Here is a 24558-nt window from a genome sequence, read left to right on the forward strand (position 1 = left end):
GTTCTAAACTCATCAACCCACCCCATCCCGAGAAAACATTTCTCAGAACATGAAATTACAGCCCTTGAAATTCACCAACATTTAATTCCATCTATTTACATTTAGCACCCTACTCTTCAGTGTTATCTTTAACATACGTGCTTCATGCTTAAAGAAAAATTTTCTAACATGATCTATACAAAACATGTATAAAAAACATGCACAGCATTTCCACCGTGCTGCCAAAATTTGAGCAAGTTATACTTACTGAAGTTGCTTGTACAATTTTGAACATGTAATTAAACATTTTTCTTCTATCAAAGCTCAAACTCTTCTGAGTTCTCAGCAGTGCATAGACTTTTTGCATGAGCATAACAAAAGGTTTGCACTCACTTCCCCCCTCCAGTCTGTTTCACCCCCTTGACAAAGAAATCATCTAAAAATTTAGCAAGAGCTGTTCACACATGACTATGTGCAGAATTTCATCATAAAAGAGAAGTGAGCTATATTATTCACTCCATGCTAACCTATTAAAAGTCCAAAATGACAATTCCGAACAAAATTCAGTGAGGTGCACATTGTCATTGGCGTATCTCAAAAGTTAGGTACTTGTAATTTTTATACCATACTGAATGACCTTAATGCATGACAAAATATAAACCATCAGAAGAGAGCTATTTTAAAAAGAGAAGGAGGAGGGGGGAGCAGGAGAGTAAATGTTTGTAGACATGCCTTATATACATTGCACAAACACGCAGACGCCCATATATAATCACTGACATGTTTCTGCCCGAAATAATGCATCTAACTCCAGGTACTTCATTACCAGAAGGGTAACAACCACCTAAAGGTAGATTGGAGAAAATCAGTCACAATGGTTAGTGCTGCAGGAAGGACTTAAAAGGTAGAGTTAAAAACTCAGTACTGCAGCTGTTCTACGAACAGAATTTTCACTGAGTGAAAAAGAAGAGGGGGTTTCAACACAAGCCTTGTTTGCTAAAAATAGTTATCAATATAATTGTGCAATTAGTGAAGCATTGATGCTACAAAAACACGACTGCAATCTGCACACAACCAAGGCTTAACTCCACAAAGAAAGAAAAATCATTCATTGCAAGCTCAAAAAACTGGGCATAATGAGCTTAAACTATTACAAGAATTTTGACTCAACATCCAAGTAGTTCTTGCTCACAGCAAGATCTCATAAACTGAACATAACCTTACCAAGAAAAGGTAAAGATGAAGCAATAAAAACATTGCTGCAGGTTTCAAGCTAGCTTTAATCTGACTTGTAGCAAGGTAAAGGCTTCTTTTTTCCTACTCAGACTGATTCTATAACATCATTTTAGTAGCTAGAAACATTGCAGAAGGGGTGAATGCACACAGAACAGTGTGCGTGCTTAAATGATGAACTGTTCTCAAAGCAGTTTCTAACAGCAATATTTTGTTTCGACAGATTAATAAACTCATGTCTTTGCCTTGAAAGGAACAGTTCACATGAGCAAATTTTTCAAATGAATGAAGCTAATAAGAATAGGGTCCTATCAAGCAACCCACTCTGTTGTAAAAGCTGCACTGTAAAATAACTTCACTGATTCTTCAGACATTTTTATGCTCTGGCTGCTACTGGCACCATTGGTCAGGCACACAGCAGTCTGTACACCAATACAAATTATCTAAAATGTATTCTGAACCAAAGTAGATGCTGCTTCTCTGCATCTCTTTAACTAGAAAAAAAAAATCTAACTGAAAGGAAGATAATGTAAACGTGAAGTTCACGCACACTGCAGGTTTTGACAGAAAGAAAAAAGTGAGGAACGTATCTTTGTTCAGAGAGCAATCCCTTGCAGAACATTAATAAATTCCCTGAGGCATATCTCTAAGGAATGCTCAAAAGGACTGAGGCACACAGCCTATGCACAGTAAAAGAAGCCATTTTTCATTGCATTTTGCACTACAACCTGAGAATATTGATAAACTGTAAGTTGCTGAAGTGTCAACAAATACTTTTAATATATCCTGCCTCTAGAAAACTGCATCCTTTCAGGGAGAGGAAACAACTAGAACAGAGAACTCCACATTACCGTGCTGGGGTTTTTTTATTTTTTATTATTTTCTACAGCTACTGTATTATAAGACAACACACCATGCCTAGCATTACTCAAATGCATCATGTTATCATCCAGTTCAAGTCTTCTGCATTTTCACAGCTCTAAGAATATCACTGTTTCCAAATGCATCTGTTTATTAATATTGCTGCTGTTCAATAACATGTAGTAAAACAAAATTAAAAACAAAAAAACACATTTATCTATGAAGTAAATTTACAGAATTGCAAAGATCAATGTTGTTACTTAAAAACATAGTAAGAAGGGAAGATGGTAAGGGAAGAAAGCAGGAAGAAGAATGCTCTTATTTAAGTATATTGTTAATTCAGTTTAAACAACAACAACAAAGCGAAATAGCAGTAGCTAAGTGAGAGGGCATTTATATGTCAGTACAAAGTCAGAACTGCAATGATGTAATAAATTTACTATTTAATTCCACGCTTGGCCCATAATTCCAAGTGCAAACAACCGATACTGATTGCCAAGCGCTTAAGCACAGAGTATGCTTAACATTGTGAGGTCACAAAGAACACAACAACATGCCACAGCAGCACTGCCTGCAAATTTCAGTCACCCTTAAACGTATTCCTTGAGAAAGCCTGGGGAAATACAGCACAAACAGCCACCATACAGAACAGACAAATGGAATCACTGTGCCCTCGTGAACCAACCCTCCCTCCTTCAATACAAACGTCATAGAAAATGGACAACCATGCCAAAAGTTAAGGGGCCTTTCTGCCTCCCTGGCATGGCCCTGGCTAACCTTGAATGGTCCCTGTGCCCATCACATGTGGGCTCTGAGCACACAAGGCCCAGGAAGATCTGCATGCACCTTTTCCACAAGCCACTGAACATGGGAAAAGCTCCCTTGGGGTCACAGCTTTGTGGACAGCCTCCATCTGAAGGCACCCTGCCATAAGTGCCCACGCTTCACCACTGTGCCTAGAAACAAACCAGTAGCCACAGGCCTCTCCACACAGCCCTAGGGAGAGCTTTTGACTCACTTCATCATCACTGCAGTGGTTGGTTTTGTTTTTTTTAGTCTGGGAGGGAGTATTCAAAACTCAGCCAAAGCAACCCCATGTTCCAGTGTAGCACCACTGGGACACTCTCAGGCCTGAATTACTGCAAAACAACACTGTAACGATGTCTTAATTTCACTGACTGATCTCAAATGTGCTTTTAAAAAGCAATTTGAGGTTTACAATCCAAGTGTTTTAAAACGCATTCAAATGTTACCTAAACGAAAAGTGTATTTATTTCTTCTTTCTGGAGTTTGCTTTTAAGCATTTCCAAGGAAAAGCATCTCCAGCTGCAGAGCACAAGACAACAAGCCATTTATCCCAGCAGCACAGTCCATCGAACTGACCCAACGCAACTTTGTAATTATGGATGCTTCCAAATACGGAGGGAGCCACGTCAGGATCCTACATGTGAGCCCACAGCCCAGCTGCACCCAATGAAAGAGGAGGAAAGACAGAAAAGGGTCTTACTTGGTGCACAAAGACATCAACCGGGGACTCCAAGGGGCTTCCCTCTCGGCTGCTCATGGAGATGAACCCGAATCCCATCCTCACATTGAACCATTTGCAGTGGCCGGCTCCGTGCCAAAGCGGGGATTCCTCCTCCTCCTCGTGCTCCGGCAGCCGCACGGGCTCCTCGCCGCCTTTACTCGCCCCTGCTGAGGGAGAGGGGGCAGGGGAGGAGAGAAGGAGAAAGATGCAAAGAGGAGTTAAATTCTGGGAACATCCTTTCGCCACCGCGTAAACTAGTCACTACGAAAGAAAGAAGGAAAAAAAGAAATAAAGGCAAACGAAACGCAGTGAGAGCAAACTGCGGCAGGAGCCTGTTTGCTGCTGAGTAAGGAAGCAGGCAGCCAGCTCCCGAAACGCGTCCACCGGAGGCCTCGGCTCGGCTCGGCTCGGCCCGATCCCTCTCGCCACCACCGCTCCATCCGCGGCCCCATCCCAGCCCTCGGACGTTACTTGGGTGTTGCTGCTTTAAGACCGATCCCATTTCCCGAGCGCGGCTCCCGGCCCAATCAGTCCCTCCTGGCGCGGCGCGGGCGGACGGGGGGGGCTGTACCGCCGGCTACGGCACGTGCGGCGCGGCCACCGCCGCTCCCCAGCGTGTGCCCATCGCTCCTCGGAACGCGCTCCGGGCGGCGGCCGGGACAGGTGTAGGGGCGCGCTCTCATCCCGCCGCCGGGACGGGGCCCGGGCGGACGGAGCCGGCGGACAATGGCCCCCGGGAGCCGCTCGGGGCTGAATGGGAGGGGGCGGTCCGCGGCGGTCCGGAACAATGAGACCACGGCAGCCCCCGTGCGCGGGCCGCTAACAGGGGAATGCGGGGCGGGGGGGTGAGGGAGGGCGGGGGGAGCGAGCGAACGAAACCGGAGTAAAACAATAGAAAAAGAAAATTAACCTTCGGCCATGTTGCCCCACGGGCCCTCTGCTCCAAACTCGTGAGATGAAAACTTTCCCTTTGGATCGAAGTGCTCTTCTGCTTTAACCCAACATCCTGCGTCTGCACGAGCCCCAATTTCGCTCGCATGGTCCAACGTGCTTTCCCCCTTTTGCCTTTTCCCTTTCTCTGGCGCTCGGTCTCTGGCCCCCCGCGCACACGTGACTTTGCCAATTACATGCTTTCTCGCTACTAATTTCGCATCGGGTCCTGAAGGGGTTGGGAGAAGCGGCGGCAGCCAATCGCCTTCTCTACGCGCCTGACACACCGAAATAATTTATGAATGAACACGGCATTTCCAACGCGGCTTTTTTTTTTTTCTTTTTCTTTCTTTTTTTTTTTTTTTCTCGGCAGCTCACCCGCGCGATGCCGTGCGGGAACCCGCAGTGCAACACGCGCCCACGGCCGGAGCACACGGGCGGGAGCTGCGGGGCCGGGCGGCACCTGAGGAGCGCCGGGCTCGGCCCTTCGGAGCGCTTCTCGAGGGGGATGGGGGGAGGCATCGGGCTTCACAGGTTTCTCCGCCATCTCTTTCCGGGGGAGGGGATGTGATTAATGACTTCCTAAATAGGAGCCCGGTTTTCAGCGCTGGTGGGAGAACGAACCTCGGGGCGGCGGGGATTGTTCCCCAGGAGCGCCGTGGGGAGGGGGGAGAAAGAGAAGGAGGGAGAACGGCAAAGGATTTGCTGGAGAGGAAGGCGGAAGAAAAAAAAAAAAAAAAAAAGCAAAAAAAAAGCAAAAAAAAAAAGAAGCGAGAGGGAAGACAAAGAGAGAACAGACAGCGCGGACCGGCGCTGCTGCGCTAAATTCCCGCTGCCGGCGGGCGGGCGGGCGCGGCCCCGTGCTTCCGCGCAGGTGGGCGCACCGTGCGCTGCCCGCGGCCGGGCTTCAACGCCCCGAAAGTGCGCGCCGTGCCGTTCCCCATCGCTCTCATCTCCTCCGTAGTAAAGGTACAAATGGAGGTACGAAAAGAGACTTCGCTTTCTCTCGCCGCCTACCCGCGTATCACCACGTCACGCGCCTTTTCCACGCCGCCCACCCCTCGGGCTCCGCTCCTCTGCCATCACCCGCCCGCACCCCTCGGTGCCCCCGCCGGGCCGGCAGCGGTGCGCGGGCTGCAGCCCTGAATTCCTCCGCAGCTTCCATCCGGACGTTTCCCAGAGGCTGCTTCGACGGTCGGCTTCCTGCGCCGAGTTGCTCCAAGCACCGCTCCCCTCTGCTCGTAGCCTCCTCCCTCCGTGCGACAGCGATTATTTTACCATATTAAATCTCGGTAATCTTATATGGTTGGATCTTATGGCCGTGACGATTTGTAATATGTAATAAATATAGGAGATGTTAACGCGCGTGAAACCTCAGCCATGGAGGAGAAATTCAGGTCACCTGCGGGAAAAATGCTTACAACATCGGCTGGAAGGGTCGGAGCAGCACTCCCAGAGCAGCAGAATGACCCAAAATTAGGAGCTCCCTCTGCCCCTCCTTCAAAAAGCACTCTATATGCATGGCAAGAAAGACCCCTCGGATGGAAGCGCGTGGGATGAACTGGCACAAACGCTGCTCAAGCCCATCAAATGGTTCCAAAACGTCTCTGCTCAGTACCTTTCATTTAAAATAAAATTAACTATGCGATGTTTTTCGATTAATAAAAACGAGGGATCGGTAACCGCACATATATTTATTGTATTTACGCTGCAAAATAAATGCAGGTTTTGTGAAATAGGGGTGTGTGCGTGCAAGGAGCCTTTCCTGCGATTTTCAGGCCTCCAGTATTAGTGGAATTAAGGTCGGGGTCACCGGACCGGGCGGCGGTGTCAGATGTTATCGGCTCACTCATTTCCTGCGGGGACATCGGCCTTTCAAGTGCTGAGGGAGAGCTGTGGCAGCCGGGGGGCTGCGGACAGAGAGGGAGGGAGAAAACAGAAAGAGAAGAAAAAAAGAAAAGAATGAAGAAAGAACAACGGAGCACAGCCCAGAGATGCCCTCACAGAACCCATTCGCTGAGAATCAGCCCTAATTTTTCCCGTTGGAAGGGGCGGGCAGCCCAGGGAATACACGGGAAGAAGCCCACAGAGAGGGTCAGGGCGAAGCGAAGTTAGCTGAATGGCAGCAGCCCGCAGACACAGAAGTGCTTCAGTCCTCACGTTTCGCTACAGAGATGCTAATTTGGATAAAGACAACTACAGGAAGCGGATCGTTGTCTGCATAAACGCACTGCGAGCCCACTTGAAACTACATAACCACCGGCGATAGTTTAATCGCCACATTCATAGAACTTTTAAAGTCCTAACTCCGATTACTTCTATCCCTTAAAAAAAAGAAAAAAAAAAAAGGAAAAAAAAAAAAAGACGCCTCCCTATCCCTCCTCCCCCCCCCAGAAAACCCACACCGAACTACATCGACAAAGACGGCAAAAGCGACACAAACCCGGCAGCACTCCGCGTGCCTCCGAACCAACCCCAGGCTCGCACGTGAAGCGGAGCCACGGCTACAGCCTCGCTCCGCCCGAGCCGCCCTCCTCTCAGAGCGGGGGAAGCCCCTCCCCGCGGGGGTCGGCGGGGCCGCCGTCCTGCCCTACGCCGGGCAGCGCCCCCTGCCCCAGAGAGCCGGGGAACGGCAGCGTGTAGAGGGCAGAGCTTCCGAGGGCGGGGGCACCGGGCCCGGGTCTCGCTCGGCTCCGGAAGATCCATTAAAGGAGATCAAAGGCGGGAGGCTGCCCGCCGGGCCGCTTTCAGGTAGCCCCGCGGCCCGGCTCCCAGCCCACCCGCGGGACCCGACGTGATGGCGGTGGAGCTCCAGAGGCGGCGGCTCTTCCCGCCAAAACGCCTCACCTACGCGCCCGAAGCCGCCCCCTCCTTTCCGCCGCGCCGCGCTCGGCCCGAGGGCGGGCTCCGCGCTGCCCGCCGCGCTCCGCCGTCGGCAGCGGCCCTGCGGCTCCGGGGCCCGCTTCCCGGTGCCCGACACCCCCGGAGGACGCCGGAGGCGGCGGCCGCGCCCCGCCGCACCCCCATGCGAAGCGCCTCTTTCCGTCTTCCATTCGACGCCCCCAGTAAACGCGGCTCCCCTCAGAGGCGGGAAGGTGGCGGCGTGCCGCCCTGCACAGAAGCGGAGCTCTGCCCTCCTCCCCGTCCGCCCGAGGGAACGCGTTTAACGAACGGCTCCCGAGAAACTTTTCTAACCGTGAAACGAATTACACGAGCTCCGCTGCGCTCCGGCTGTCCCGAGGCGGGAGGCGACGCTCGCCAGCGCCAGGCAGACAGCAGCGCCCTTCGGGAGCCGCCCGCGCGGCAGCCCGTGCCCTGAGGGGGCGGCCGGGGCGCACGCAGCCCTCAGCGCCGTTCCGCGCAGCCCCCGCGTGCCTCGGCGCGCACACAGGTGGGAACCGATCCCAGCCGGCCCACGGCTCTCAGCCGTGCCGAGAGCGCGCAGCCACCGCCCCTCAGCGGCGCAGCTCCCCTCCGCGGGAGCTCCGCGCCTCCCGCTCCGCGCATGCTCCGCGGCGGCAGGCGGGCGGGCGGGCGCCCGGGGGAGGGCCCGTGGGGGCGGGCGGAGGCAGCGTCCCACCGCCGCAGCACTTCGAAGGCGCCACGGAAATAGTTCGCCGGGTTGGGATCTCAGCGACTGAGGTGTGCGGAGCCTTTGGGAAGCGCACCTTTGTGGTAGCTCCAGAGCATCTGGGCTCATAGTTTACAGCAGGTACCCAAAGGTTTGTTACGCCAAATAAGCTTCCTCTATAGAACGATGTTTACTTGTCGTATTCAAAGTACGTTGAGCAAGAACTCTGAAGCTCGTGGATGAAACCAACGATTCTTTCAGAAAAGTAAATGAACTGAGGCAGCGGGACAGAAGTACTACAAAACTGCAGTTTCACAGATACAAAGCGAGCCACGTAAGATGCTACAGAAAGGACTGACCTGAGCCTGAGGAGACCTTCTTGAATGACCTCATCGTCTTCTGAGGAACCTAGAATCAGAGAGCTGGAGTCAGTGCTGTGTACATTGTACCAAGTTCCATATTTAATTACCTCTTCTCCAGTTTAACGGCTCATTAAAAGGCCATAAAATGCCGGTACTTGGCTCTGTGAAGTGACCTGTAACCGTACGGGCTGCGAGACTTACCTAGCTCATCAGAAACGCCAGGAGATAACCAAGACATAGCATGAAAACCAGCATGAAAAACAGTCTCTCTTTTTAAAGCATCCTTAAAAGCATCCTCCCTTTTACCACGCTCAAGAAAGCTGTGCAGCTGATGGTAACAGAAGGAAGAGACACAGATTTGCAGGGCAGTGGAAGCTGTTCTTTTCCTTTATCAATATTTAAAGCTAGTAGGTAACTTAAGAACTAGTGACTCTGGTCTTCCCTATGTGTAAATAGTACAAATTAAGCACTCAGTCATACATGATACATGATATTAAAAAGAGATAAAAAAGACATTGTTTGGTATCTTTCCTTGTCAAAACTGTAACTCAGAGCCAATTTGAAAAAAATATTTTCAATTAAATCAGATAATTACAGTGTAATTTGTAACAAAGCTACATTCTACATCCCAAGCCAGTTATTCACAAAAATACAGATGTTTAGCTTTACCAAAACTCCATGGAAAGTGCACTGTTGACCTAGCTGAGCAAGGCCTGGCTAAGTTTGTACAATAAAATACCATGCAGAAACCAAGTATCACAAACAGTGGGAAGCATGGAGGAAAAGACATTGGTTTTGGGGAATCCCACGAGCTAGGCTATCCAATCTGTCCAATACAAGAAAGATGAAGAGGCAGGAGCATGCACAAACTCACCTGCTACAAACTTGTCCAGTTGTCACCTTTCCTACCTTTCGGTTAATCTACTTTAACTAAAATTCGACCAAAGCATGTATCTTCCTATTTAGATGTAAGATTGATTCTCTTTTCTTTTAGAGAAATCTAAGATTTGTCTTTTTCCCCATGGAAGAGTGTGGCCTGACCCCTGTTTTTCCTGGGTGTGAGGGAAGAATATTCCACTAGAAGTGAGCAAAGCCAGAAGATGAATTATCGAAGACAAATGAGAATCAAATTTCTCTAGCTTCCTCTTCCCCCCATGCCCAATTATTCTGTGTCCCTTACAATGCTGGGAATTGGAAAATGGTGCGGTGCTGTCTTTCCTTTCTGTGCAATGACAGCAGAAGGCAAATTCAGCCCCTCCCCCTTGGTAATAACTGGGTTTTTCATAAGAATTGTGTGGACTTGTGCTCTGCATTGAACCTAACCCTGCTTTTACACCTTCAAGCACTATAGTCCAATCTCTGTGTTTGCTCCTTTGTTCTGCCAACCTGTGGCTACGTGGCTTTTGTGTCTTTCGGATTTACTTGCATTATTTATGCAACATAATGAAATATGCAAGCATAGAGTAAAGGATCTGTTCTTGGCTTTGACGTGAAGTCTGCCTCAGTTTATGGACTAAAAATAAAGCACAGTTCTTAAAAACTGTGGTAGAAAATAGCACAAACACAAGTTGCTCTTCTTTCCAGTATCAGTGTTCCAAAGCTTTTGTAAGCACTGCACATTTGAAAATGCTACATAAACATACCACGTTATTAAGTAGAAGGAAGGAGATGCAATTTTATCTATTTATGTATAAAGCAATTGTTTTAAATAACTTCCCAATAAGATGCACAGAACTTACCACCAGGGATGTTAGTATGGAAAAGCCTGAGCATTCTAGGAACTCATTTAATCCAGACAGCTTAAATGAAAAACTGAGCAGTATGTATTTTGCTGCATCCAACTGCAATCTGTAAGAATTCAGTCACTGACTTAAAGAGAAGCAGGCTGGGCTCTGAAAGGACTGATGACCAACTTTCCTACACCCCCTTATACTGTACAAAACAAAGGAAAGAAAACACTTATGCTTGTTAGTTCTGAAATTATTTTGGCATTTACATGAACTTTACAACTTTGAATAATAAATGACTTTTAGTAGTTAAGTTCTAAACAGCAAGATATTTTAGAAAAAAAAGCTTCCCTATTTGAAAGCAGCCCCAGCTCTGCACTCACAGTGTGCAGAAGGATACAGGGGCAGTGGGCACAACAACCAGTGCAGTTGAACACAGTATAGAATTATTGCAAAAGAAGATGAACTGATAGACAACAACAGCAATCCACATCTCTTTACAAGTAGCACATTGCTTGCTTTTCAACTTGCTTAGCAGCTTATATTGTTTATTTTTCTGACGACTTCTTACTGTTATCTTCCACTGATCAATAAGTTTCTATATGGTTTTGTTTAAAAAAGTCTCTTTGCTAAGCAGTGTTTTGATTTTCACATCATAAACCCATTAGCGTGGGGAAGTTTGCTGCTTGAGAGATTCAGAAATGTAATTTCCTCAGATGAAAGTAAAATTGACATACATAGTTACCCCATTAAATAAGTTACGTGGTTTCCTCAAAAAATAAGTCAAAAATGAAATTTCAGAGGCTAACCCTGCTTCTTTCACAGACAGCGGTAGCAAGGGGACTGATTTCTCCCAGAGAGTAAAGCCACAAGCATTTTTTTTCCAGGAATGGCTACTGTAAGCAGTGAGGGAAGGAGGAGAAAACTCAGCAATAGTTCATGCTGCAACAAACGAGAAACAGGGGAAAACATGCACTGTTAAGGGAGCTCTTTAGTAGAGTTCATCAGCAGTGAAGGCTTAAAAGGATGAATGCTACAAAATACATCCAAAATTTTAAACCTCTATATAGAGAACCCAAATGTAGGAGGAGCATACAGTATCTTTTTTTATTATTATTATTGTTTAAATTTTTTTATTTTGGTCAAATTCTATTAAGTTAGAAAACACATTTTATTACCAATTAGTCGTCTATATTTTTAACCAATCAAAAACTGTTATCATGTGCTTACAGTTGTTGACTGCTGGCTGAAGCACTGCGCTCACAGTACTTTGGCTTCAGAAATCAGGAGTGAGCATTAACTTTAATTTAACATTAACTCTGAATTAATTTGTTTTAAGAATATTCACCTGTGTTCTTTAATGTGCAGTTCTAAATAATGGATATGTTCCTGAGGAGTTCTCATTGTTTTAACTCTTTTTCTGTTTTCGTTTCGTTATGTAAAATAGTGAGAATGAAATGCACAACAAAAGAGTCCTGAAGATGGACGCTCAGGTGTCAGCAGCCTTATGTAATTGCAGGGATTAAAAATATGTTGATGTTCCCACAATTTAATTTAGTCTAGGCAAAAAATTATTTAAAATATTAGCAAGAGAGTACATATTGAGCACATGTCAGAATTCCAAGCATCAATGCTGAAATACTTCAAAACTGCTGATTCAAGAAAATTCATTAAACAATAGCTAAGAAAAACCCAGTTTTTATTCATTGGGTCCTATTTTGTAACTGATCTGATGTAGGATAGTTACACTTTGAATAGGACACCAGTTTCTCTTTAAAATGAAATCTATTGTTACATTAATATGGACAGTATTTTTGCATTAAAATATTTAGGATACATCTAACTTAGAGCTTTAATAACATGTACTAAAGGAACGTCCTGAACAATATTATTTTTTATTTAAAAACAGGCATTAGATAACCCCAGTTCTTAGGAGTATTTCATGTACATAATCCTTCATTTCATGCAGTCTGCATTTAGTTGTACAAAGGTTAAGCAGCCAAACAGTGATTACTTCATAAAAACCAATGAAAAACAAGTATGTTACAGCTCATGTTTTATAAAATTCAAAGACAACATTTTCAAAATACATGATTAAGAAAAGTGCAGCCAACACCTCTCCTACTGCTGCTTTTCCTGCTTCGTTTTTGTTGGCAGCGCTTTGATCCCACTTATGGTTACCATGGGCATTTTGAAATTGCCACTAATTCATTTACTGTAGATTCTGTATGCTCCTAAGCAAATGAAATAATGAGAAACAACCTTCTTTCTGATGGCATTCATTTGCTTTCAGACTGATTTCTTTTATTATTATTACTTTTAAACTAATTCCTTTTATAGAAAAAAAAAAAACAAAAAAACACCAACAACAAAATCCACCAACTTTAAAAGCCTAAAGCTATTCGTAGATCAGCATATTTTTCAGATATTGTACTTATTTTTGTGTGTGAGAAACTACATTGATTTGTAAGTTCACAGGCAGAGAATAAAATTTCTCTGCAAACAAAGCAATATAAATAAAGCCCTGCAGAGAGAGATTTTGAAGGTTAAAGGAAGGAAGATGTGTACACCTACAAAGGTAAGAAGGCAAATTCAATATTTGAGTTTTTAGTTAAAGGAAAACCTTTTTTCCCCATTCTGCAAGCTTACACCAAATTGAATGTGTATCATTCAGGTTTGGTGTAAAAACATCACAGTTTTAACCCAGAATTCTGTATGCTTGTTCTCCGTGTAAAACCATTATTTAACCAAGTTTAGAAGTAATAAACTGCATAATTTATAATTTTCATTTAGTACAAAAGCACTCTCACCAATTAGGAGTTTAACACCAGCCCATCGAAAGCAATTGCGCTACAATGACTTGCATTAAGAAAAGATTCTACAGACTTTGGTTTGGTTTTGTACAATAATTTCAGCATGGTTTGCTCAAACCTCCTCTCCATGCAGAAGTACAATAATAATACTCTACATTATGCTAACAATTGTTTTTATGGAACTTACACTGAACCTATGGCATATCCTTTCCCTTGCACGTATTTCTGTTTTATTGTTACATGCCATTACACTACAAAAGAGATAATTTTTTTCTCGGATTGCTGAATTAATACTTGAGAATGTTTATAGCTTTTAATAGACATTATTTTTTTTCTGTCATTTGTATTGTAAAGCACAATGAGCAAATACTGCTATGAATACTGAGATTCAGCAAGGGATGAAACAGGCAAACCAAAGGTTACAACAGGAAAACAGAGGCTCACTATTTTAAGCACCAATATTAATTTTTCCCAGAAGCATAGATTGCACAGGGGGGCAAACTGCATTTTTCTGATTTTAACTGGAAGGAACAGTAGCTGTACACATGCAGCCTTCTAACTCACCATTTAACCAAGCAAATACAGTAATGCAGGGGCCATTGTTTATACATTTTAGTACAGCCAGCTCATAAATTCAAACCAGAAAAAAACTACACAGGGATGTTGGTGGCATATAACTAAAAAGTCATGAGCTCTTTAAAAAAATCAGTGCACACATCAAAGTAGGAGCAGGAGACAGAGTGTCAAGAAGAAAATAAGACAGGTGTAATGGGATACAAAAATACCAGGGAGGATGCAAATTTTAACAGTGTAATTTGTGGGCATATATTGCAATACTGCATGTGGTATAAACATATCCAATGTTACCCACATAATGTTTATTAAACATGTTCAGAATATTGTAGGAAATATGATTTGATTTATATGTGGTCTTATTAATAAAAGTACAGAAATAATACCTTCAAATAGAACTCAGTCTTAATTAGTGAAAGAATACGATGCTGCACATAGCAAAATGACAAGCACATATACATGGTAATTAAACGAACAGTTTCCAGGTCTATGTAATTACTGCCCACTGACATGCAAAATGCTGCACAGCACAGGCTGGACTTCTGGAAAGCGCTTTGCTAGAAATCATCCAGAGAGGCACCAATGCCAAAATGCAAATACTTGTACTCTAACTCCATTGAAATCATAGTACATAGCACTGGGATAGATTTTTTTTTTATTACTGGAAGTGGCCACTTTCTGTTCTCAGTTTTCATGTATGAATTGTAAATACAAACAACAAACTATTAAATGTTAAACTTTAAAGCCATTTATTGATGCAGTCAAACCTGTATCTGCATCATCATCAGTAGCACGTATGTAATATTAAACCACATTACGGAAAGGAGGGAATGGTGCAAAAGTACCCTGAGTTCTCTGTTAAAATCGACTAGTTAATATCACAGCCCCGGCTTTTCTGTATAATTAAGCTTTTGTTCAACCATGAAAAAACCAGAAACTGATTGCTTGAAAATGAGCTGCGTGACCTTTGTCCTGGTTTGTCACCTTTGACCTTTAATTCGAAGACCTTGCATATCAATTGGTTCTATTTTTAGAAGCCGAATGCTAAGAAAGCGGCATATTTTTTACATTTCTATCCTCCCATAAGCAATCTCGCAGGTTGTTTTCCTTTTTTTAACACCTATGCATCAAGCCACAGTGGCATATTTGTTTTTTTATCACACAGCTGCATTGGAAACACCCAGCATGCAATGACAGTGAATGAACACTTGTCTGTGTGCTGAAAAAAAAACACACAACAGAAAACCTTGCTTTTTTCTTTCTTTCTTTTTTTTTTTTTAAATACTGCCTGGAGATGCCTAAGCACATTAAAGGAAGTTAAAAAAAATAATACTGAGGGTTGCACACCTTTCTAAATGTGATGTTCCTTTTTACAGAGAGAAAGGGAAGCCCCTCGTGTTTATATGTGCTGCTGCTGACCGATACCTGCCTGCCAGAGCTCTCCCTGCACTGCCAGCAGCTATTTCACTCCCATCACTCCATGCTGGTTTGCTATCAGCTTTCAGAACATCCTCTCATAAACCAAACGTGTGGTTACAGTCAGCAAACGGCGAGCTCCTGCCCGGTGGCCAGCTTCAGCTCCACTTCCATTTTGCGTAGGTAACGTTACACTTTGTAAGCTGTCTACACAAAAATCTCTCTCGCCGGAAGGAATCATTTTCCGAACAAGAAAGCTCCGCGATCGATCTCACCGCCAGCACTCCGCGCCGCAGCGACACGGCGCGCTCCAACACGGCCGCCGGCGGTGCGCCCCGTGCCGCGGCCCCGGCGCGCCCCGCACAGCCGCCCTCCCGCCGCGCACAGCGCCCACGGCGCCGCGGGCCGGGCCGGGCGGCGTTCAGCACTGCGGCCAGCGACAGCCGGCAGCTCGCGGCGCGGGCACCGAGTGCCGCCCGCCCGCCGCGCCGGGACCGTGAGAGACGCCGCGGCGCTGCCCAAACGCGGCTCTCCTTCCTAACGGCGGCTCGGCGGCTCGCGCGGCCGGTGGCCGGCTGCGTCCGTGCGGTAGTAGGACAGCGAGAGCTCGGGCCTAGGACGGAGGGGGCCTGCGTTCTTTCGTCACGTACTTACCACTATTTCTTCTTTTCTTAAGGCATGCCAGAAAACGCGTTTTCAAATTTAAAAGAAAAAAAAGCACAGCTCTGCCGACACCGGGATGGAGGCACGTGCCCTTTGCAGAACGTGCTTTCAATAGGATCACTGTCTGCCATAGCGACACAGGCACTACTGCAGCTGCATCTCTGCTACAGCATCATCACCAGCCCCAGGCACTGCTCTTGCCGCTACCTGCGGCATTGGCTTCACTACAGCAAAGGCAACCGGGCTTCCTGCTGTATTAATTATTAAGGCAACAATTTAATTCACTATGGATTATTACTGCTTTGTACTGAGGGGACAGCACACCGTCACTCTTTGAAGTGGCTTACCTGCACATCTTATCAATTGTTTTCCAAACAGGCTTCGCAGCTCTGCTTCTTTCCAAACTCTAACAAGTTTGCTTTCGAGCTTTTGAAGTATGTTTTAAAAATAAGTGACCACTGCAGCTCTGTAAAGCAATGCCTACCTACAGGAATGAACCCAACATGCAATACTGCATTTTCATATGGTATTATATCTGCATGCTGCTGAAACTATTCACAATTACATTGAATTTAACTACAACCAAACTTAACTACAATTATTTTCCTATTGACCAATGTAGCTCACGACAGGATGTCTCTCTGTTCTTTTGAGTGTTCCCAGTGCTTGCATGCAAGAGGTGAAATGCCAAAGGAGGCTACAGGGTGGGGAAACGCAACCCCAACATATGGCCTATAGGAAAAGGGAAGCAAAACGTGTGTGAGAGAGAGCAGCGTGCCATCTGTACAGAGATGGGCACACGGCAATGCCGTGCCCTCCCTGCTGCTCAAAGAACGCTGGACGCCATGTGCTCACACCTACACACAAGCTAAGGAAGGGATGTCATGAACGTACCACATCTCAGGGCAATATGTTCATCAGATTACAACGGGTAATTCCCTCACGTTCGAGCAGAAAGAGGTTTAACACAAACCTGGAGTTCTCAGATTCATAGACTCACATGAGTCATATTCGTTCTGAACACGTCCACGTCATAATCCGTAATACCTTGGACAGAACACCTACACGTGCTGCTGTTGTTTTTTCAATTAGCCCAGTTTACTTGACGTTGCGTCATTTTCCACAGCCGAACCGTTGCACCCCAACACGGCTACACGCCGAAACGCGAGCAGACACGGCGAGTCAACGCCGTCACACCCCGGGGCCGGGCTGGGCACCGCCGCGCGTCCCCAGCAGCAGCAGCAGCCACCGCCTCGCCCCCGCCCTGAGAGCAGACGCGGAGAAGCAGGCGGCCCGGCGGCACTCCGCGCTTTATCTGTTCGCGCCGGGACCGTTACCTGCCCAGCCCGCCCTTTCCGCGCCTCCCCCCCCCGTAGCCCCGACCCCGTGCCGCCCGCGGAGCGGTGGGAGCCATTCAAGATGGCGGCCCCTCCGCCGCCCGCACTCAGGCCCCGCACCGCGCGCACGCCGCTCGGCCTCCCCCCCCCCCCCGATGCCGCGGCAGGGCCGCCCCCTGGCGTCGTGCAGCCGCAGCGCCCCGCCGAGCCCGGCCGCCCCCGGCGCGAGGCGCCGTCCATCGGCGGTCGCCGTTCCCAATTCCCGGCGGGCGGCGCCGCCACGCCACACCCCGCCCCGCCCGGGAGGGAGCCGCCAAGCAGGTGCCGGGCGGTGGCGGCCCGAAGGCGAAGGGAAAAAAAGGTGTGAACCCGGAAGTACACCCGCCCCGCCGGCGGCCGCCCAGGACCGCGCGCTGCGCGGCTCAACTTTTCCTCCGGCCGCGGCGGAGTCGCCCGCCGCCCTCTGCCCGCGCGGGTGTCGCAGCGGCGGGAGGGCGAGAGCCGGCGGCCGCGCAGCTCCGCGGAGGAGAGGTGAAGGAGCTCGCTTACCTCCCGCGCGCCATGGTGGCCGGGCTGAGCGGGGCTGCCGTGCCGCGGAGGGGAGGCGAGCGCCAGGCGCGGACCCGCCGACGGGCGCCGGGGTGGGCTGCGCCTTGCCGACCGCCGGGAGGGCGCGGCGGACGAGGAGAGAAGAGGAGAGGCGCGCCGCGGGGGCGGCAGGGAGCGGCCGGCAGGGCGGGCGGGCGGGCGGCGGGCAGACGCGGCCCCAACGCTGCCTCACGCCGCAGCCGCCGCCGCGCACCTGCCCGCTGCCCGCCGCCCTCCTCCGGGCGGGCGCCCGGCGGCTGCGCGCGGGGGCGCTCGAGGGCAGCGCGAACCGCGGGCGGGGCGGGGCGGGGCGGGGCGGCGGCCTCCGCGCCCCTCAGAGCCGGCTGAGGCCGCGGCGCGGGTCGGCTGTCGGTCTCCTTTCTCTGGAGTGTTGTCGTTAGGCGTCGGGCTGCCTTCGTTGGCCGCGATTTCCCATTGTTCCCATCGTAGCCCGGTCAGCGCGCACAGCTTTTAATTTCCTTTTCACGAAGAAAGTGTCGTGCAGAGGGCAACCTCCGCTGGTGTAAGAGGCGCTCTCAGTATTCTGCCCTACTTGGCTGAAAAATGTCTTGTGGTGGGCAGAGGAGTATTTTGATGATTTGGGAGAGCATCTTGTGTAGGAGTCGCTGCGTGCTGCAGACTTATTTAGGTTGGATATTAGGAACCATTTCTTCTCAGAAGGAGCGGTGAGGCAGTGGCACAGGCTGCACAGGGAGGTGGTGGAGTCACCGTCCCTGGAGGCATTCAGAAAACGTGTGGATGTGGCACTGAGGGATGTGGTCAGTGGGCATGGTGGGGATGAACTATTCTGTGACTCTATAACTCAGACATAGGCTCTACAAAACTGCTTTATTCATGTTTCATAGGTGAGATTGAAGTAGCTGTGTCTTGCTAATAGTCCTAAAACTTGACTGTATTACCTAAAATTTAGTGTGCACTCTCTCTGTGTTTGTGGCTGCGTGTGTAGAGAATTGTATAAAGAAATCTAGCCTGGTATAGAGCTATATTACTGTAACGCACATCTAGCAGTATTTTGCTAGTAGTTTAAGAATGCATGATCTTTTCAGAAAAACAAACAAACAAACAAACAAAACAAGGCCAAGCAAAAAGACCCAAACTCCACCAAGCAACAACAACAAAAGCCCACCAAAAAACTCTGTGGTCAGAACTTAAATCTAATCTTTTTTTTTTCTTTATCCTTTATAGATGAGGAAAAGTGCATTTCTGTACTTTGACTAAGATTTTTTTTTTTTAAGTTAAAGAAGCCTGCCTACCTGCTTCAGGGCTGTGCATTCAGCAAGGTGGAATCTTACAGCAAGTTTTTATCAAACAACTTACAGATGTAAACTAAAACAATTTTTGAATTCTTTCAAGAAATAACTGAGCTGCAAACAGTTTGAAAGACTGTGAAAATGAATGCTTCCCTGCTACAGTCAGTTTCTCTACTTACGGTCACTGTTTGCTCATAGGTTTTCCCCTTAAAAGTGGGTGGAAAATTTGTTTCTTCCAATGCAGATTAAACAGATCTATCAATTTTCATGAAGTGCAAGACTTTTTTTCAGGCTTTCTGTTAATAACATGCTGCCACTGAGGGGAAAAAAAGCGCTGAAGATATTTTGGGAAAAAAAAAAAAAAAAGCAGTGCTTGAAGAAGCACTTTTAATTTTTAGTGATATACATTCCACTCAAAGCAAACCAAATTACTTAGGCTGCTATACAAAATATTGTCTGGAATGGTCTGTGGAAATGTACATGGAATATATCATTTTCCTAGCGAGATTAACTAAAGGCTTTTCACTTTAGTTTAAAAAAAACCAAACAGCCCAGACACTCAATAAATGGTGCAGTTTTCCTTTTTTTAATGACGTCTCCCTCTTTGGGAGTTGTTGAACATTTAAAAAGAAGGAACTGATATGTGGAGGATGTTTCTGAGGTTCCAAGTAATGCCTTCCTCGGCACCTTCTGGAGACTGGTCCAAACCTAGAGGTGTTAGACTGAGAAGGGCTGGTCCTGTTCCATTCCTGTTGCTGCTCACATCAGAGTGTGTGTGTACTCACATTATCCTGAAGAGAGTCTTTGGCTTTCTCAGCTTTGCGTCCAGTTTCCCATCCTTCCACATCTATCCATCTTTGTGTTGCTTTGGCCAAACTGTTCTGACAATATCATCTCCAAATTTCCATCCCCTCCATGATTCGTGCTTTTTGCCAGCTTAGTCAGAATCTGAGACTGTTCATAGTTTAGCCTGCAATATTTTATGAAATGTTATTTCTTATAGGCAAAAGTGTTTTTTTCAGATAATACTCAAATTGCCCCCAAACTTTCCAATTATGTCTTCAACAAGATAGCTCTTTGGTTTTAGATTTTCCATGCCTTCCATTGTAGGCTCTTTACATTTATCTGCAATCATTTATAGGAGAAAGATTAAAAAGATAAGTTTTGTCCAGCTAAAAAATGGTTTTCTTCAAAGCAACTTAGCAGTCCTTCTGAGCAGGTACTCTGGTACAGAGACAGGAAAATGCCTTTTGCTGCCTGTATGATTGCTCCATCCGGAGCTGACTGAGCTCTACCTAACTGCAGTGTGTGCATGCTGAGGGGCTTTCTGAACAGCTACAATCTTCAAGGATTTGGCTGTAACATAGAATACCCAAATCACTTTCAACACTCGTTTCTGAAGCAAATGTGCACAGTTCTCACGCTCCCCCTCCTCGTGCTCTAGCCAAAGTTACAGAACCTTAGAGAAAGCTTTTCATGAGTGTTTTTAGCTGCCACTTTTCCCAGACAGGTTCTTGTGCTGAAACTGCAAACGAGGAATTTCTCTGCTTCGTCCTTTTAGTGACCCTTACTGCTAACGCCCTGGAATCTTGAAGGAAGAAGCTGTCTGAGTCAAAAGGACAAAAAGACAAATGCCAGGCCAGGATGAGGAAAAAGAATATATTAAGAGAAAGGGTCTCCTGAGATCTGGACTGTACGAGGGATCAAAAGCCAAGTCTAGAAATCAGAGACTCACTGGCCAAGAACATTTCTCCTCATATCTGCATGGTTTATTTGCCAGCGTAGTGTAATCCACAGCACACAGAGTATCAGTTAAAGAAGTTATTGTTGGCCCAGAGAGCTGTTGTCTGTGTCTGTGGGAAGCAGCAGCACTGCTTCTGTTAGGTTGTGAGGGACTGGGGAAGTGTGTGGGGGTGATGGACTGCAAAACCATGGGAAATTGGTAGGAGATTGGGATACACTGAAGAGGAAAAGAACATCCAAGCTGCACTCTGCCATAGCTAGGAATGACTATATGCAGAGCTCTCTTTTTTTTTCTTCCAGTTTTAGTCAGTCTCCTTCTTTGCCCTTTGGGATTGTTCTAATTTTTTAATGACCCAATGAAAATGTTAGTAACAGAGAAGTTTTCTATTTTTCTTCTGTCTTCCTCCTTCTTTTTTTGCTTTTCCCAATGGGGCTAAAAAAAGAAAGTTATTCTTTTTAAAATTAGTTTGGAAAAGCTGTGCCAAAGTACGCAGTTCTGCTTTATTTTATAGCCTTATGAAAATCAAGTAGCATTTTATAAAGCTTTAAATTTTAATATAAGATCGTCAAGAACATTCCATTTGCAAATCTAGGGAGATATCTAAGCACATAAACATTCAAGATGATAATCAAAGAAAAGTATTTTATCACAAATGCCTTTTTGTACATTTAGTTGCAGCCAAGTCAATTGCATTTCAGTCGAGTCTTTGTTACCAGCCCACTGAGAGCAATCTGCCAGATCTCAACTGTTGACTTCTTTAGACTTTTCTAACCCTCTGGTATTTACCACCTTTACAAGACTATATTTAATTCCAAACCAGTAGCTATTTTGACTTTTTTGAATGTATGATTGTTTCTGCCCTTGCTCAGTAGCTTAGCTGTGCCAGACTGAATCTCAGCTTTCAACTGGAATGAAGTCTGGGATTATTTTCAGTATTTAGGTTGGTGCAGAAACGGAGTTGTGGAAACTGACTATCCAAGGTATCAAATGGTGATCAGGAAGATCAGTATTTAGCTTTTTTCCTAACTCATCAAAAGCAGTAAAAATAGACAAGAGCCCTCCTGGCACAAGATGAGGATTTTATAGGAAAGCTGAATTGGCACATCAGATCTTCAGACTTAAAGAATTATTTCAAAAGAGCCACACTCATGTTGAAATAGTTTTTTAGGAATTCACTGACATATAGTTGGCAAGTCATTAACATTTTAGTGCTTTTTAAATCAATATGTTTAAGAATAACAGTCGTAAGAAAATGTTAACTCAATGTTAGGAATAAGTTTTATTTTATTACAGTCGAGACTGATTTGTGAGTTTTACTGCATTACATTGTGTGCAGTTTTCATCAACTCAAATTGTCTGGCTCCTTATAGCAGCTTGATTTAAGGAAGTTGAACTAGTTTCCTTGGGGAACTGAAGGCTCAAAAAATTGAATTGTTAGCTGGTACGAAAAAAAACTTAGAATGTTTTTCAAAGTACAGAGTGGTGAAGAAAGGAAATGATTACTTGGAGTTGGAGGCGTAGAGTGAGAAAGTGCCTGCTTCGTGAGTCTGTGGGTGGTAAGCCACAGTTAATTTATACATAATTTTGTTTTTTCATCTACCGTTACTCCAATCCCAAGAGCTAATTACAGTCATTCAGGTCAGCATGTCTTCATTCTGTTGAATATTGAAAAAAATAGGTAGAGAAAGTAACAAGACTTAGAAGGACTCTCTGCATCTACATTAAAGCAGAATAATATGCAACTAGAACAACAATTTCAAGCACTCGTTTTCTGTGTCACTTTTACTGTTAAACATGAGCTTAAGAGTGAAACCTTAATTGATAAGCAAGTCCTGACGTGCACAAAACACAGTCTCAAAAATAAGATTCTTCTCACTCTTGGCTTGCTACTGCCACTTCAATGAAAGTAAATTGGAATTTACTCACAGACTGCAGAAGTACACTGTGGTGCTAAAGGGTGAACTGATTGAAACCTAAGCTTGTTGAAATGGGGAATGTCTTCAAGCAGGACAGGATCCCTTCATATTTTCCATACCCTTGTAATTGAAAAAACATACATACAAAGGAAATAGAAGCAAAGTGTTAGTAGATTTTGAGGGTTTTTTTTTTCTGATTTTCTTCACAAGTCATTGTAATCTAAGTCCCATAGATTCTTGCTATCAGACTAAATTGGAAACAATTCAGAATCCAAGTAAAATTGTGAAGGGGGAAGGAGGCATGGCATGGGGCTCTTAGCAACTCCTCCTTATTTAATTATTTAGGTGTGCAAAAACCTTACAGGTAACAGCCAGAGATAAAAATCATGGAACAAAAAGAGAAAAAGAAGTGCTTCCTGGCCACGGCTGAGCTAGGAGGCAGAGGATTAGCTTGTTGTGGGAACAGGAAGATTTCAAGACTTTTTCCAACATAATATATATGTGTATAAATAAAAAAAAAAAAAAAAGCATGGCTGAGTCTTAAAATAAAAGTGAGCAAATCAGGTAGTTAAAGAATGGTGAGAGCAACAAAGATTCTATGTGCAATCAGGGATTAAGTGTTGCTGATGAAAAGAAGGGCAGGAAAACTGGAGCATCCAAAATCTGACAATTACAGAAGGACCAAGTGTGAGTGCTGGCAATGCTTGGCTGCTTGATGAGGCCATTAAAGAGAAGGCTTCATGCCAGAGCCAGGTGGAGATAGGGGAAGAAAAAACATAGGGCTGATCCTCAGCAGCTGGAAAGCTGAGCGATGAACTGTGAATATGTAAAAAGCATCCAACAGTCTGGCATTTTATCTCTCAGGAACAGAGCAGTGGCATCGTGTGACGGATACTCTGAAGTTATTAGGCTTCATTGTATAGGCTACTAAAGTGCAAAGCTAAATCCATAGCTAGAAAAAACTTCACTGTGGGCAATGGAAGTATCAAAGAAATTATTCTAGACCCCAGTACTGTGTTTAAGTAGTCAAGTGTGTGCTTTCTAGCTTAAAGCACAGTCCTTTTCCCCAGGGTAGTTTATTTGTACCTTAGCAATACATCATATATTTAAGGAGTTGAAAGCTGCTCTTTTTCTTCAAGTACTGTGCTTCAGTTTTCATGTGATAAAGTATTCTTTCCTAATCGTAGTCCTATTTTAATTTATCAAAACACATGGACCCGAGTTTCCCATTCCTCTTTTATTATCAAGAGATAAAAAATTGTAGTGATACAGATCAGTGGAGAGAAGAGTTTTCCATCCTTGCACACATGAATGAGTGTTCATACTGGAAAATACCACCCAATAAGTGTGAAAGACTATAATTGTATCTGAATTATTTTAGTGAGAGCATGTTCATTGCTCCACTCATTTATCATGTTATTTATTAGCAGTGCCCACTTGTGACTATAGTTATAGTTGTAGGTGACCCAGTATTAACAGAAGAATGATAATTTCCTGTGACCTAGATTTCTGCACTGGGAACAATAACATACCAGCACCGCCTAATGGAATCAGCCTCAAATACCATGACCTTTGGTTTACTCAACCTTTTGCTTCCATTGTTAATTATACATGTATTATGGTTAGTGTAGAGGAGATCATTTGTTCATTATTAAAAATCAGGCTTGCTTTCTGTTGAAGAAAGGTGAAAATACAGAGAACCCATAAAACAACAATCCTGAAATGAAGAGTTGAAACATTAATGAGGTTAAAACTGTGATCTGTACAGCTTGAAACAGTAAAGAGATAATACAAGTAGGATTAAGACAATTAATAATTGGACAAAGCAGAAGATATTTGCTGTAATACATGGGGTTTGTACTTGCTTCAAGATGCTGGGGTTTTGTTTGTTTGTTTTTTTACATAAGCAAGTGTAACATCAATGAAAGATTACAGTATTGGCAATTCTTTGAAAGATAAACAGGTTTACAGCTCTGCAACATGGGAAGTTGCTGCAAGGCAATTTTTGGTCCTGACCTGGAGGATCTGTTTTCAGAAGTAAAGAGT

At 45.5% G+C, this 24558-nt stretch overlaps 1 protein-coding gene across 16 annotated transcripts in view; it reads right to left on the reverse strand.

The window, feature by feature from the left end:
- The window catches only part of LIN28B (lin-28 RNA binding posttranscriptional regulator B), a 90715-nt gene extending 73049 nt beyond the window's left edge, over positions 1-17666 (reverse strand). The window contains exons 1-4 of one of the 16 annotated variants that reach the window (XM_090135941.1): positions 16551-16629; positions 16004-16388; positions 8462-8510; positions 3581-3768 (exon numbers count right to left, since the gene is read on the reverse strand). In XM_090135941.1, the coding sequence (XP_089992067.1) occupies positions 3581-3768; positions 8462-8495 (222 nt within the window). In that variant the 5' untranslated portion in view covers positions 8496-8510; positions 16004-16388; positions 16551-16629. The other 15 variants (XM_090135942.1, XM_031610730.2, XM_031610729.2 and 12 more) reach the window with 15 other exon arrangements.
- Positions 17667-24558: the final 6892 nt, after the last annotated feature.

Source organism: Phasianus colchicus, chromosome 2, assembly GCF_987193195.1.
Source record: "Phasianus colchicus chromosome 2, bPhaCol1.hap1.1, whole genome shotgun sequence".
Taxonomy (NCBI): domain Eukaryota; kingdom Metazoa; phylum Chordata; class Aves; order Galliformes; family Phasianidae; genus Phasianus; species Phasianus colchicus.